A 16,208-nucleotide genomic window follows, 5' to 3' on the forward strand; every position below is an offset into this window, starting at 1 on the left:
TGTGTGGAGTCAGACTTACATTTTGATGTTCTCATGGTATTGTTTGGTATCAGATGGCTGGTTGTACAGAGGCTGGAACGACAGAACAGAAAAAACAATCCAAAACAATCATGCAGCAGATTAGAAAATGGTAAAACAAATTTAAGCCCTAAATCAATTTCTTCTAACATTTTTAAATGAATCAAGATGTCTTCAAATTAGAGGTGTAATGGCCAACTCTGGAACTAATTAAAATAAGTAAAATAATTAGATCTAGTTTGACCTGAAGTTTCACAAAATGAACTCCCCCGGAGGCATTTGTCTACAAATTTAAGTATAGAGGAGTTTAGAAAGACAAGAAGAAGCGTCTACATAAAAGAAAAAAACTCACCAGTTCCACTCTGGGCCCCAGCCCCTCCAGTACCCTATGAGCCTCTTCTGCCTTTTTCTGATGAGAAATGACAAAACAGAAGTAGTACATTAGTCAGCTGCCTTCACCACAGCAACATGCTCACTAGATCACCAAGGCAAAACAGCGATTGCTACCAAGGTGGACGGACTAGATGCATGGATAGATGGAGAGCTGGACCTGCTGCCTATTATTAGAGCTTCTCTCTCTCTCTCTCTCTCTATCTCGCAGAGAAAGGTTACAGAGAAAGAGCTGGCAGGCATGAAAGCAAGTGGGAGTACACTAAAAAGTAGGAGAGAGAGGGAAAAAAGGAGGTGAAGCGGGGAGGGGGTACTTAGGGCTGGAAAACAGAGATGTTTGACCTCTAAGGTGACAGGGAAAAGTCCTATCCATGTTCTAAGATCAGTCTTCTATGCAGCTTTGATCCTCCTTGCATAAATATTTGGCTCCATCACACAAATGTATATACAGCTTTCCAGACTATTGCTAAATATTCTCACTGTACTATTATCCTTCATTCACCACGTACAGATTTTAAAGGCGATAACAGTGACAGTGAGCTGAGGCACATTTGAGTTTCAACCTTTTTTCAACACAAGACCTCACTTTTCATAGCTCACTAAACACAAGTGTTCAGTTGTAGTCCAACAACAGACAACAATCATGATCAGAGAATATACTATAAACTGGATTTTATGTAGCAGGGATACAACCGCTACTGCTCTAAGGATTACAATTGAAAATGTTGTATTAAAATGCTAATTAAATATTAATGCCTAAATTTACCACACCAAGTACAAAACCCAGCACAACAACTAATTTCTACATTACTTACAGTCTAAAAGCGCTGGCATGAACTGCGTCACTATTTGCATCACATTTGCTTCTGCCCGCACTTTAAACTTTTAAGTCTCGTAACACTGTCATTGCACAGAGTGATGCTGTGTAAGACAGATGTTTTGGGTGATACTTTGCACAGAAGAACAACATGTGCTTAACACACTTTAGACATTCATATTTGAAGGAAAACCTGCAAGGTGGTGCAGGTTATATCTACCAGCACAGCTGCCTTGCAGCCTTGGGGTCTTTCTGCATGGAGTTGGCATGTTCTCCTCATGCATGAGAGGGTTCTTTCTGGATCCTCGAGTTTTCTCCCACAGTGCGAGTGTCAGATTCATTTGTCTCTCTAAATTGCCCTTAAGAATGTTTGTGAGGGCATGGTTGCTCTCCTTGCCCAGGCGACCTGTCCAGAGTTTATCCCCCCTCTTGTCGTATGACTGCTGGGATAAGCATCGGCAATTGATGGAGGGGTGGATTTAACTTTACCTGGTTAACAATATACAATATTTCAATGGAAAAGGGATCTGTAAATCATCTGAGACATCTCTTACGCTTCCCCTAAAAAAAATAAAAGGTAATTTTTTAGGTCCATGTATTTGTTTTATCTTGAATTACTTTGTTTATTTGTGCATTTTCAAATACAACAGGAGGATCTGGGTCGCTCAAAATGGTTGGTTTTTTCCCCCAAATTTAATAAAAGGGTGTGCTCAAGTCTGCTTTTAAGTAATAGGCTGAATAATTACACCTAATTCTCAATTTAAAATGAAAGCGAACATGTTTAATGAAAGGCTAACACTTCGTGTTGCACCTTACATATTTCATTTTAAAGACATTTATTTAGTTGCATTTTTTGTGAAAGGCCTCGCAGGAAATCTCTCCCTGAAATTTTGTCCACCTGCATGAAACACCAGTGCTGGTGGGTCAAATCTGTCGCATTCATGAATTGTGATAGAATGGCCACAGAAAATCATTCCCAGGGCCACAAATGGTCCACGGGCCATACTGTGAACACCCTTTAGTCTAAATGCAAAATGATTTATTTTTGTACAACTTTGGCATAATTACAGCTCTGAGTGGGTTGTTCTTTCGGCAAATGGCATGTTTTATAGTCCAGTTAACAATTATTTGTTTACTAAATTGGTTAGAGATTATTTCAATAATCGATTAATCATGATTAATCTGATTAATTGTTTCAGCCCTGATAATCTTAGATATTCACGCTGTGTGTGGCGTGTTAAGAGTGATCCAGGCTGCCTGAAAGGATGTCGGGACCGCTCCGACCTCAAATAGAAAAATGTCAATGGAGTCAAAATGTTGGATTTCCATGGCCCAATATCCTAGCGTGTGGGCTGTTCCCTGAGGACAATCGAGCACGCAGCCTGTTGGAGGTGACATGTAGCCAATCAGAAAGTTTATTTCAACTGTAACTAACCAGGAAAGCTTAATAAAATATCAGAAGGGAGAACAATCTAAGACACAGTGTGTAACGACATTTCCCAAAAACAACACAAAACTGAACAACTCACCTCCATATCATAGGGTAGTAAGGAGAGCCCCTGTTTGTGCTCTCTCTACTCCTTTAAATGACGCTTTTTCTTTTTGTGGTGCTTTTTCTTGTTAAAATTAGTTCACAAACTATCTCAATTGCGTCTTCTTTGTCGGCGATGTTTATTTACTCTGAACTCACGTTTGATCTCGAAAGGTTTTGCGAGATTTCCCATCCAACATCTGAATGTTCGCAAATGAAATCTGTTCTCAGGTTTTGAAAATCAACTGACAATTTTTCGCCCTGTGAACCAGGCATTAAATATTTTTTAACAGATATTTTTTACGGCAGCAAAATAGTGATTTTAATGCCATCTCATCTACCCGTACTTGAGTGAATACATGCTTTCAGCTGGCTCAAACGGAAAAAGCTTTTTAAACAAATGCCTTGTGCATCCTCTCTCAAACTGAACAAGAAAAGAACCAAAGCTTTACACAATGTACATGTTGTACATATCAATTAAATGCAAATGTTGTCCGTGTTGCTTCCTCATCAGTGAGTAGATGTAACAGGCTGCAGAGTATTGCCTCAGAGAGCACAGTCACAACAGGCGCACTTAATGAGCAGCAATTACTACAAGGAGACTTTCAGCCACCAAGAGTAGGGGGGCCTCTGGGATTTCTCTTTATTTCCAGCTGTGATACCTTCAGCTAATTTAAAAACAACACTGTGAAATACTCAAGTGGCTTTATGAGGAAAAACTCAGATAACATCTATGAAAATAAAGAGGAGAGGAAATGAAGCAAAACGTTGTGGCTTCCTGTAAGAGTGTAATTAATTAAAGTGCTGATGAACCATCCTTCAGTTTGTAAGCAGACTAAAGCAAAGATCTTTAACATTTCAATCATGCCCCCCAGTGGTGGCACACAGATTTGCCACAGTGGTGCTCCCATTATCATTCCTCGTAAAGTTAGGAGCCAACAAAATAATTTATCTGGATCACATGATCCAACTTGAGTAAACTCAAGCCAACTTTCTGGAAATGACTCTGTGGTTTCCTAAGTCATTATGATTCCAAACTCCCACCGAGGGAATCCTGGGAACAAACTACAGAGCTGATTTACATTCAAAATACACCATGATTTAACATAGGAGGTAAAATGCAACGCAGTCATCCATAGTCCTGTCTTTCTATGTGATCATGTCTGTGATGGCTGCGTTCCAAAATATAAGGCGAGCGAACATGAGCTGAGCCATCTCTGGGCTGTCAGTGAAAATGTGGCTGTAAGAGCCTTTGACTCTGAGCCCAACAGGGACAGATGACAGTGCAGAGATAAGAGAGCTGAGGCTAAAGTAATTACAGCCATGTGTGTAAACACATGTGCAAACCTACACATATGCCTCTAATGAAGAAAGCCCAAGTTGGGGATAAGTGGTTTTGCACATCAGATTGCAACAACGAACACAGCAGTGTAAGTCATGTTTTAAATAACAGAAATGCAGAAGCAATGAGTACGAGTGTGAGACTAGAATAGAAGCAGCTTAAGCCTGGTGAGAATGCTACAATGGTTGGGTGGCATTAGGCCAGGGTGCATCATGTAAGTCAGAGGGAAGTGTTACAGAGGTTAGACTGCATGCTTGAGTCACTCTCTAACTTGTGCCATCTGCCATGTCCCACTGTGCCACAGGAAGGCTGTGTTTTAGCTGACCATGGAGACACTCAAAGTCATGTGCTCCTCTATTTTTCTTTTTTTTCTTCTAAGGTTTCAGACAGCATTTTAGTGGTTATTCAGCAGTTTCTGAGTGACTAACAGCAAAGTAAAATATGTTTTATAGGCCTCTCATTCAGCACTCAGAGAATGCCAGAGTATGGGCTGCACTATATTTGACCATTTTACGTGCATTTTCTACATACTGTACTATTACTCACCGTAAATGTGCTAAATTAGACTATATTTAAAGATGGGTAATTTAGCACATTTAGCACAAGATTTTAAATCATCCCTTGTTTCCAATGAGAGGCTCCACAGAGTTTAAATAAGGAAGGTCCAGTTTTGAATCCCAATACCTATAAAAAGGACACCTCAGCTTCTAAACACCAGGGGGACCGAGAGCACTGAGAATCACTGCAATGCTCCATAGTAGTTTGTCTTCTGCACACACCTTAACTGCTGTGGCAAACAATTTCCTACTAGTGGCATTGTTTCAGGTTTTTCTGTAAAAATGTTGATTAATATGAAATATTATAGAGGAACAATGAGGGGCTGTGTCAGTGCGAAAGTTAGTCACCTTCTACTGAGTCAACACATCTGATTCATCATGTTTGCCATGTTGACCTTTAGTAGCATTTCCTTTCAGGCAAGATTCCTGCCTTGCACAACAGTAAAAGGTACGAAGGGGTCAGATATGACATGAATACATTTTGACAAGTTTCTTTTGGAGTTTGTTTTTTTTTACACGCAAGAAAACAAGTGACAGACCAAGAAGCATGTTCTCAGTAACAGTATTTACTGCTCGAATGTCACGTAGCAGCCATGAAAAGCTTCAAAGCCCCACCTCACCGTAGGTTTGGTGTGATGAACACGCTGTGAATGTGATCAAGTGCAGCAACATTGAAACACCAAAGAATATGGGTCAAAGGGGCAGGCAGCAGATTAAGCGCCTGTTTGAGTGTTTATCTTCCACTTACTCGGTTCTCATCGTAGATAATCTGCACCAGGCTGCGGTGCTTGGCCTCACTGGGTGGCGGTGAGATGGGCCTCTCGGGTTCATGGGGCTTAGCAGCTTCCTCCTCCAGCTGTTGCTGCAACACACACAAAAAGATCCGATGAATCTTTTATTGTTGATATTAAGGCGAATGTCAAAAGTCAATTAGGATTTTATTTGCCCACAAGTGAAAAGTGATGCTAAAAAGGATGTAGGTCATGGCTGTGTATGCAAGGCTAAAATTTGTCATTCAAACAACTGAAACGACTGTACTTCATATGAACGTCGAAGCCAAATATTTCTCAGGATGCTTCGATTTGTGGTCGCCATGTTTCACAGGTGCACTTATTCCTGTCACACTACATGCTTCCACGTAGATTTTGTGTGATTAAGGAATAAAAATATGATTATTAGGCAAAAAAAGGGGAAGAATGCAAGACCCTTTGGAACTACATCAAACAATGAGTTAATATATTATGCAGCAAAACTGGATTTGATTACCACAATGAGGTTGCACAAAGAAAGTAAGATGCATTCCTGATTCAAAGGGTTTTTCGAGCAAATAAAAATCGAGGTTTACGATGGGGCCGTAAAGCAAGTGGCACTGCACATGCACAAACTGAGATACAAACAAAAAGGATGTGCTCATAACTAAAATATTAGAAAGGGTAACATATCCACCATAATCATTTTACAAAAGCTCTTCTGCCAGCGAATCAGGTTCGCACAGCATTATGTAAGCAAGCACACCTGAGGAATAACCAAAATAATTAATCCTACAAAATGTTAACCTTCATTTACATACAAGAACATTCAATCATATGTACAATAAGGGAGTAAAGTAGAAACTATTTGCTTTAATAAACATTGAAACCTGGCGACCTTCAAATATACTTGCAGGAAATACTTGGATAAATTTAACGCAAGCTGTGGGTTGGAAACAGCAGCTGTAACCAGCTATCTGGAGGCTGAGGCTGGGTGTCAAACAGGGCTGCACAAACAGCTGATCTACATTTAAGTCAGCTCTGAACTACATGCCTGAATTCCCAGTTCAGATGTTCAGATGTTTTATCGCTAAGCGATAAAACATCTGGATCTGGACTGTAAAAACCGGAAAAACTTTCTCTCTACGGGACCTAGAGAAGGGGATGCAGATTTGTTCCGAATGCAGCTTTTGATCATTCAAAGCTTTTAGAATCAGATGTTTCTTAGATGAACTAAAACTATGGTTTCATCTTTTCAGTTAGATCAAAACGTTTAAAAAAATATTTTCAAGTTTTTTTCCATTAATATGTTTCTAAAGTCCATTCTTGACCCAATATTTAACATTAACCTTGAAATTAGCAGCTATAAAAATACATTTCAAAACGGTGATAAAATGGCCGTGGTCACTTAACAGTTGCTTGAAACTGATGTTTTCATTATTGAGAGAAATACACTGCTAAGTCAGGCAGAAATATGGCTTGTAACTGCTACACAGGCAGAATGTCCAAGTTCAAGACTGGCCCTCTCACCACGGATTTACACAGCGCCCGTCTCTGCCCCGTCCTTTGCTCCGGGTCCTGGTTAACATTGGAAGTGCTCTGCTGCGAAGCCCAGAGGTGCTCCGAGAAGCATGTGCAGATCATGCAATAAAAGCCAGTGATACATGTGTAATAAAGTCAGACCAAAATAACTCATTTTATGGAAGTTAAAACTGCTTCCATTTTCAATTTTGCATACAGATATTTTTATTTTGTTCTACAATGGGTGAGTACACTGAATAGAGAAGCTATATGTTTTACTGCATTTAATGTTTATTTAATGTTGTGGGCAAGGCCTTTGAGAAAATCTAGTCTGTCTTTAGTAGTTTATTTGTAAAATAAAGTTGTTGCAGTATGATCTGTGTAGATTGACCCCAAGCTGGCTCCGGCATCTGGCGGCATGCGCATTGCCATTCAACAAAAACTGACCAGAGTCTAGTTTTGCTGAATGGCCATGCACATGATGACGTCCTGCAGTGTAAACACTCTCATTGACTATAAAAAGGGTGAGTGATAACTGCAGAGTTGTAGCCTGGCAGAGCGCAGTGGAGACGGATGCTGTGTATATTGGGCTAAGTTCGATGACCTGGGAATTTCAGTGTCTGAAGAGCTCCTTCGGCTTGCTAAAAATATTATGCTTAGTTGGATGAGAACGCCTGGCCCAAGGTCTGCCTGGTTTCTGCTCTGTTTAACTTTAACGCTGTAAAAATGTAGGTGGTGTCCTTGCAGTTGAGCAAAAACCACCAACCACAGCAGATAAGATTTTTCTCATGAAACGCAGTACTTAGATTAGGTACAATCACACCTATACTGGTCCTTCCTCAAGTGTGCCAAAGCTGCATTTGAAGGATAATTGTTTGTTTCTTTTCTAACGAGTGTAAAAGGCAGTGGTCTGATGGATCAGTAAGTTGCATGGATGAGAGCAGGCTTATTCATACAGCTTCTTTATGAAACACTGTACGCAGCCCACTGGGAGACAGGGCTGGCGGGGATAGGAGCAGTTTCAAAGTAACAAAACGGTCACCATACTAATTCTCCCTGAGGGAAGCTGCTATTAATGGCTCCATAAATACGGAAATGATTTTTCTCCATAATAAAGGAATAGAGGAAGAGAGGCAGATGCCTAAAATTATTCAGCATCAACAAATTACAGTGAGCAACAAACTGCTACAAGCTTGAATGCAGAAATTCATTATCTTGCAAAAGTATTTACACCCCTCAACATTTCCACAGTGTGTCATAATAAACCCCGATCCGCATGTTACAAGCACACCTATTGTGTGTCATTTTCTGTCAACTCCACTCAAACTGTGTGAGATTAAATGAACGCAATTTAAACAAAACTTTTCCAAGTCTTGGCACAACTTATCAACTGGAATTAGGACTGGACTTTGACTGAGCCATTCTAACATGTATAGCCTTTGATCTAAACCAACTCTGGTTGTATGTTTAGGATTATTGTCCTGCTGGAAGGTGAACTTTTGCCCAAGTCTTTTGCATCTTTTAGCAGGTTTTCTTCTTACATTTTGCTGTAGTTACCTTCACCTATCTTCACATCAACTGACCAGCTTAAATGTCCCTGCTGAAAAAAAAACCCAAAAACATTCCCACTGCATGATGCTACCTCCACTATGTTTCATCGTGGGGATGGTGTCCTCGGAGTGATAACGTTTTCTACCACAAATAGTGCTTTGCATATAGGGCAAAAAATCCAATTTAGGTCACATCAGACCAGAGCACCTTCTTCCATGCGTTTGCTGCATTCCCTACATCAGGGTTTCCCTACTACCTGACTGGAGTAAAAACAAATTGCATGGCACTGACAATAAGAGCGTGAGAGCAGTTTAAAAAAAACAAACAAAAGGATCTGTGTGAACCTCTCAGTGTGCTTGACAAGTGTGAAGAATGCAGGAAGCAACATACTAGCTCAACCTGTCAGTTTAGTTGCTTTGCTTACTTTTATGCCTTGCAGGGTTTGCAGCAGTGTTGCCAAGTCCGCTTATTATAAGCGACTCTGGGCTTGTTTTTCTCAAAAGTTGCCTGCAAATCTCACGAGTCGCGGGTTGCGGGTTTTTGGCCTGGTTTTTGAATGTGTAGTTGCTTATTTGGGCTTGGCTTTCTTTCCGAGTGAAACCCCTTGATTATCTCCCAGCTCCCCACAATAAAGCAAAAGTGGTAGGTATTTCCAATTTTTTGATGGCCCAGTGCTTAGAGAGATGCTCAAAGCTTGAGATAATGTTTTTTGATCTAATTCTGTTTTAAAGTTCCCCACAACCTTCTCCCTGACCTATCTGCTGCTTTCCTTGGTCTTCATGATGCTGTTTGATCACTAATACCCGCTGATAAACCTCTGAAGCCTTCACAGAACAACTGGATTTATACTGAGATTTAATTACACACAGCTGCACTCTTTACTAATTAGATGAGGTCTGAAGGAAAGTGCTTGCATTGGATTGCATTTAGGGGTATCATACAAATATTTGCCACGCTGCTTTATTTAAAAAAACTATAGAAAACAATTTATCATTTTCCTTTCATCTAACAACCAAGCACCACTTTGTGTTGGTCGAACACACAAACTCATAATAAAATACAATCAATTTTTAGGATGTAATCTGACAAAATGCAAAAAGGTTCAAGATGATTGAATACATTTGCAAGGCATTGTATTTACGAGATTCTTGGATTGAATGATGCCTAAGGCCTGAGGGAAGTCTCATGGGAAAAATAATCCCCAAAAATAGCAAATGAGTTCACCAGGGATGGGAAATAAGTAGGGATGGGTACCGAATTCTGTACGTTTAAAAGGTACCGACCGAAATACGTCGTTCCTACCGAGTACAGACTCAGGTAAAATCAAAAGGTACCATGTTTTGGTACACTGAGGGAGTGGAAACGTGGACGATTTTCCAAGCCGGAGATGAACACAGCATTGCACGCACAAGAACATAATGACGTCAGTAGCATCTGGTACCGTCAAAAAAAAACAAGCATGGTTGATGGAAAGCACTCACAAGTATGGCTCCACTTTTCAAATACGATGCAGATTACGCTCGCTGCAATATTTGTGACGCGAAGTACAACGCCAGCAGCGGGAATTCTTTTAATCTGAGGGATTGCCTGGTTAAACACAAGATTTCAAGAGTGCACAATTTTCATCGGCCTCAGATCTAAGGCTACAACTCCTGCCTTCAGCACGCCTGCATCTGTTAGCGAATCATCGTCTGCAGCCAGAAACATGGGAGAAGAAATGTTTGAAACAACTGAGATGTTGCTTTGATATATTCATTAAAGTTTATGTATTGAGAAATAAATGTGTTAAACAGAAAACATTTTTACAAATTGAAGAATTTTATTATTAAAGGAATTACACTTATTAACACATAAACACACACAAAAGTTCAGAAATTTGGTACTGTTGAGTACTGATACCAATTCCTAGGTACCGGGTATCGGTATGGTATCAGTTTATATGTGACAAGTACCCATACTGAGAAATAAATGCTTCTATTGCTCGCCGAACCCTGCTCAGAAAGCGTGTAAATGGAATCTCAGGTTATACAGACGAACATAAACCTGAAAAATGTCAAATTAAAAATAAAATTCCCATATTTTAAAACACAACTATACTCTATGATTGAGCAAAGCAATTCAGAAAACTGAATAAGTACATGATGAAAATAGCTACAATCAGACAAGTTACTTTTAGTATTTCAAATCTTTCCTCCTTAAATCCTAGTGCTGGATATTAAACCAGATGAAACAATGAAGATAACAGTCAGGCTGCCACACAGACAAAGTTGAGGAAGGAGAGAACTTCCTCAAACCACAAAGCTGATTGCTCAGAGTACAAACCTGCTTTTTGCGAAGCTTGCAGATCTGCTGCTCCACCATGGTAATCTCCCTGTCCACACGTTCCATGTTCTGAATCAGTTCCTCCTTGGAAAATCGAGCTGGAACCAGATCCAAGTCTGTGTCCATATGGACTGGGCTCACAGGGGAGACGGGCTCCAGCTTCCCAATAGCACTGCCACGCTCCTGTGAAGCCCAACACAGAAACAGCAGGTACAATATTTCAGTGGTCAGTGTGGGAGTAACGAGCCAGGTTTGAATAATGATTATATTACACTTTTCGTGCTTGTTTTTATAAATAGAAGCTTTCAAATAATTTACGGAACGCTTGTATGAATGTAGATTACTGTAGGGCTAAGCAGCTGAGCTTTTATCAGTTGCAGTATTTTGAACCATTTAAATATCCTCAGTCACAGCATTGCTATAGTCTGAAGTTGTTACAATAAGATGCCTATGAAAGTGCTGATGTGACTGCAGTTTTCTCTAGCTGTATGGAGCATAGAGTAACACAGTGCTTCCCCTCCCCTATCTGCTGCTGTGCACTGCCAGTCAGCTGGATGAGCTGTGTTAATAACTTAATATAGTGAAACCGGTGTTTTTACTCAAATTTATTATACAGTGAAAATATCACACCAGCCCGTGCCCCCAAAAAACACATATTAACATTTTTGGTTTATTTTTAATGAGATAAAGCCTTTATGATGAAAGAGGAGAGCAATTTTAGTTACTGAATGGACAAAACAACATAGGGGCACACTTGTGCAGAATGGAAGGATTTCTTTTGTTCCTGATCAATGACTGTGTTCATGTTTGTTCTCATGTCATAAATATGAGGCCACTGCGTATCTGTGTGTGTGTGTGTGTGTGTGTGTGTGTGTGTGTGTTTCCATGAGAGAGTGGGGCAGGAAAAGAGAATGAGCCATCCAGCTTGGGTTTTGTTCTGCGTTATTTTTAAACATCTGAAATGAAGGTTATGTAAGTGGGCTAATCTGGACTAGGCAGGCAGCATTACAGCCTTGTAGACCTGCTGTGATTGAAAATGTCAGAGCCAGGGGATGTTGAGCGGCTGTCCTAGATTAAAAAGCCCAAAGCTGCCAAAGCCAGTAAATCTGAAACAAGTAAACACAAAAAAACACCAAAATAGGAAAAACGCTCGTGGGATGTTTTAATTTAGCCTAATCTGACAACCCTGAGTGTGAATCAAAGTCCCGTTCTCTTAACCCATGTTACAGCTCAGCATGCCAGAAAATATTTAAGGACAGATAAGAAATCCTAAATGTTTCATTTTTGCTTACATTTCTACCTTCATTGTTTTTCCGATTATCAAAATAAATATAATAATGCTATTTTTTCTAGTTGAGCTAATCTTAAAATGGGTAAATGGTCAGTCATAGAGCGAGGAAAATAAGTATTTGAACACCCTGCGACTTTGCAAGTTTTCCCATGTCATGGAGGGGTCTGAAATTTCCATCTTAGGTGCATGTCCACTGTGAGAGACGTGATCAAAAAAAAAAATCTGGAAATAACAATTTATGATTTTGTTTATAATTTATTTGTGTGTTACTGCTGCAAATAAGTATTTGAACACCTGTGGAAATCAGTGTTAATATTTGGTAAAGTAGCCTTTGTTTGCAATTACAGAGGTCAAACATTTCCTGTAGTTTTTCCACCAGGTTTGCACAAACTGCAGCCGGGATTTTGGCCCATTCCTCCACACAGATCTTCTCCAGATCAACCAGGTTTCTGGGCTGTTAGCTTTGGGTCGTTGTCATGTTGGAAGACCCAACCACGACCCATCTTCAATGCTCTAACTGAGGGAAGGAGGTTGTTCCCCAAAATCTCGCAACATGGCCCCGATCATCCTCTCCTTAATACAGTGCAGTCGTCCCATGTGTCCCATGTGCAGAAAAACACCCCCAAAGCATGATGCTTCCACCCCCGTGCTTCACAGTAGGGATGGTGTTTTTGGGATGGTACTCATCATTCTTCGTCCTCCAAACACGGCGAGTGGAATTAAGACCAAAAAGTTCTATTTTGGTCTCATCTGACCACAGAACTTTCTCCCATGACTCCTCTGGATCATCCAAATGGTCATAAGCAAACTTAAGACGGGCCTGGAGGTGTGCTGATTTAAGCAGGGAAACCTTCTGTGCCATGCATGACTTTAAACCATGACGTCTTAGTGTATTACCCACAGTAACCTTGGAAACAGTGGTGCCAGCTCTCTTCAGGTCATTGATCAGCTCCTCCCGTGTAGTTCTGGGCTGATTCCTCACCTTTCTTAGGATCATTGATACGCCACAAGGTGAGATCTGACATGGAGCCATAGTCCGAGAGAGATTGACAGTCTTCTTCTTCTTCTGTTTATCTTCTTCCATTTTCTAATAATTATTCCAACACTTGATCTTTTTTTACCAAGCTGCTTGGCAGTTCCTCCGTAGCCTTTTCCAGCCTTGTGGAGGTCTACAATTTGGTCTCTGGTGTCTTTGGACAGCTCTTTGGTCTTAGCCATTTTAGTAGTTAGAGTCTTACTGATTGTGTGGGGTGGACAGGTGTCTTTATGCAGCTAACGACCTCAAACAGGTGCTTCTAATTTAGAATAATAAGTGGAGTGGAGGTGGACTTCTTAGAGGCGGACTAACAGGTCTCTGAGGGCCAGAATTTTTGCTGATTGGCAGGTGTTCAAATACTTATTTGCAGCAGTAACACACAAATCAATTATTTAAAAAATCATACATTGTGATTTCTGGATTTTTTTGTTTTAGATTATGTCTCTCACAGTGGACATGCACCTAAGATGAAAGTTTCAGACCCCTCCATGATTTCTCAGTGGGAGAACTTGCAAAGTTGCAGGGTGTTCAAATACTTATTTTCCTCACTGTAACTGGGCTGATTGTAATAAAGAAGGTCAAAAGACATTTAAGAACAAACATGTTGCCACAGTAAAGTTATCAGCATCAGTTCCTCTAAAGCAAATGTAGCTTCTTATTGATTTCCCAGACATGTACAGCCAAAGAGCTAGTGAAATGTTTACCTGATTGGTTGAGGAAACACAACGAATGGATCGAGTACTGAGTCCGGTCAACAGCTCTATCTTATGCTAACCTTTTTCTTAGAGGAGACGATTTAAAAAATAACAATAAAAAAGGTTTTAATCTAAAGTGTAAATAATAGCAGAACTGCACTGCTTGTAGGTTCTGAGTACAGTAACGGATCTGTTGGCTTTGGCCGCCTGGTTTCCATTCTATGAGTCATGCTGCAAGCATCAGTTTTGTCAGATACTACTGGCTCACTCCATGTTTTCCTGTCAGTCTTCAGTCTCCAAGTCCTCCCATCCCCCATTAATCTGTGCCTGTCTATAGTTGTCCTGTGTTTTATCAAGCTATTGTTTAGTGTTTTTGTTCCATGCAGTGACTACATCAAACTGCACCTATGTAATAGGCTTACATATCCTGCTGCTTTAAGGGAAAGCACTAGGATTCCTGCATATCTGCCTCCCTCTCCTGTATTTTGTTTTACCATTTTCTAGCAGTCTGTCTCTCCTGGCAGTTTGAGGCACTCTGTCCTGTCAGGGACACCACAATCAGCAGCTCTGTAGTGCGAACAAATCGTTCTGATCTGCTCTTCACAGTTTCATCCTCAGCCTTTTAAAATCTAGGTCAGCTCCATTATTTATTAATTGCTATTTCACAACTCCCTTGGTTTTCCTGCTGCTGCATGAGAGATCCATCTCAAATTTAGAGCAGAATAATCTTCTGCATCTGCCGCTGTGACATTTGTAATGGAATCCTTTAGGTTTATTAAAGACCCAAGCTGGATTAACCAAATAACTTAAATCTTAAAACAGATAAGTGATTATATTTCAGGGAAAAAAGGCAGAATCTAAACTATGCATAATCACTTGTAAGAATTGTGTTTTAAATCCCAAATCCTCCAAAATAACAATTGTTCTTATTAGCCCTTAAGAGTGAGGTACCATTATTTGCCTGTTGGCCACCTTCCAGTAATACACACTAAACAAACAAAAACAACTGCAACTGCATACCATATATTACAGGTCACTCACCTTTGTCATGTCCTCGGCCCCTCCGAGAGGTAACGGCTGCCGGTGGGACAGCGACCTCATCAGAGAGTCTGATCCCATCTCTAAACGCGGACGTTTGATCTCTCCATAGTCCACCTCTGATTGGCCAGGGCCCTCCGACAGGTAGATGTGCTCATAACGGATGTGCTGCTCTTGTCCTCTGAAAATAAAATAAAAAGTACAGCTCTAACGGAAAGGTTTGTATGCTCATGATTTTGGCAACTTCAGCGTTGCCATAGAGATGCTGTTATCTCTATAGATCAGTATTATTTCTGGGCAATCTGTAGTCTGGAGTGTTTAGCTGTATAATCTTCAATGAAAAGAGGGAGTGAGGGCTGTTTGTTTACTATTCAGTGAAGTAAATGCAAATTACTTCCATCTTGAAAAATCTGTTTACACTTCTAGAGCCCTGTTTTAGAAACAGGACAATGAAATAAATGCTAAAATAGGAATAATATAGTAACACCCTATGACACATAACTAATCTGGATGATAAAAAAAAAATCCAGTAATGCCTAAAAGAAAAAAAAATATTTCAATTAAATTCAATTCAGTTTATTTATATAGCGCCAATTCACAACACGTCATCTTCACAAAGTCAGGTACATACATTCCAATTAATCCTAACCATTGAACAGTGCAGTCGGAGTTAGCTTATTCAAATTGGATAAAACGTTTTTCTATCCAAGGATGACAATCACGATTGATCAAGGTTCTAATCACGACTGAACCATGCAACTGCAACAGATTGTCAAACAGTTTGTGAAAAATAAAATACCGATCCGGCCAAATGTAAACGGTGTTTCGTTTATGTCATTGTTCATCTAGACTGGAGTCTAGCGAGGAGAGTTATTTTGGTTTTTTTACATCTAAGTTTTCTTGTCAGTAAATGACAAAGCAGGGCGCTTCGTTGCCATTTCTTAACATCAGCTTAGCATGTTGAGCAAGGATGTAGAAGGGTGCAAGTAGATGCATTTTTAAAAATTATCAGTATTAGAATCCCCCAACTTAGAATCAACTCCCGATACCTTTTGTTGGTGTCTTCTTTGTGATTTTACGTCCGCCGAACCACCCAGCAGGATCTGCAGCTAATACTTGCGTGGACAATTAGGTATTTTGTTGCCACCGGTGAACAATATTTGTTTTCCTTTTTTTTTTTTCTTTCTCTACAGCAAAATTCACAGCGGCTGACAGGCAACAGCCACTCTGGCAAAGTTGTCTCTACACTTGAGCAAGTTTTCTATCAATCAGTTATGGTTGAAGCACTCATTGACTCATGCTCCTGCAGTCAGTGTAAATGTAAAGATACATTTTCTTTAATAATACAAA

At 40.1% G+C, this 16,208-nt stretch overlaps 1 protein-coding gene across 2 annotated transcripts in view; it reads right to left on the reverse strand.

The window, feature by feature from the left end:
• Positions 1 to 16,208, reverse strand: part of ncor2 (nuclear receptor corepressor 2) — a 129,623-nt gene that overhangs the window by 69,553 nt on the left and 43,862 nt on the right. For both annotated transcript variants that reach the window (XM_047380685.1, XM_047380684.1), the window contains exons 4-8: positions 14,862 to 15,039; positions 10,799 to 10,981; positions 5,404 to 5,517; positions 371 to 427; positions 20 to 72 (exon numbers count right to left, since the gene is read on the reverse strand). In XM_047380685.1, the coding sequence (XP_047236641.1) occupies positions 20 to 72; positions 371 to 427; positions 5,404 to 5,517; positions 10,799 to 10,981; positions 14,862 to 15,039 (585 nt within the window). The remainder of the gene's footprint in view (positions 1 to 19; positions 73 to 370; positions 428 to 5,403; positions 5,518 to 10,798; positions 10,982 to 14,861; positions 15,040 to 16,208) is intronic.

Source organism: Girardinichthys multiradiatus, chromosome 12 (genome assembly GCF_021462225.1).
Source record: "Girardinichthys multiradiatus isolate DD_20200921_A chromosome 12, DD_fGirMul_XY1, whole genome shotgun sequence".
Classification (NCBI taxonomy): Eukaryota; Metazoa; Chordata; class Actinopteri; order Cyprinodontiformes; family Goodeidae; genus Girardinichthys; species Girardinichthys multiradiatus.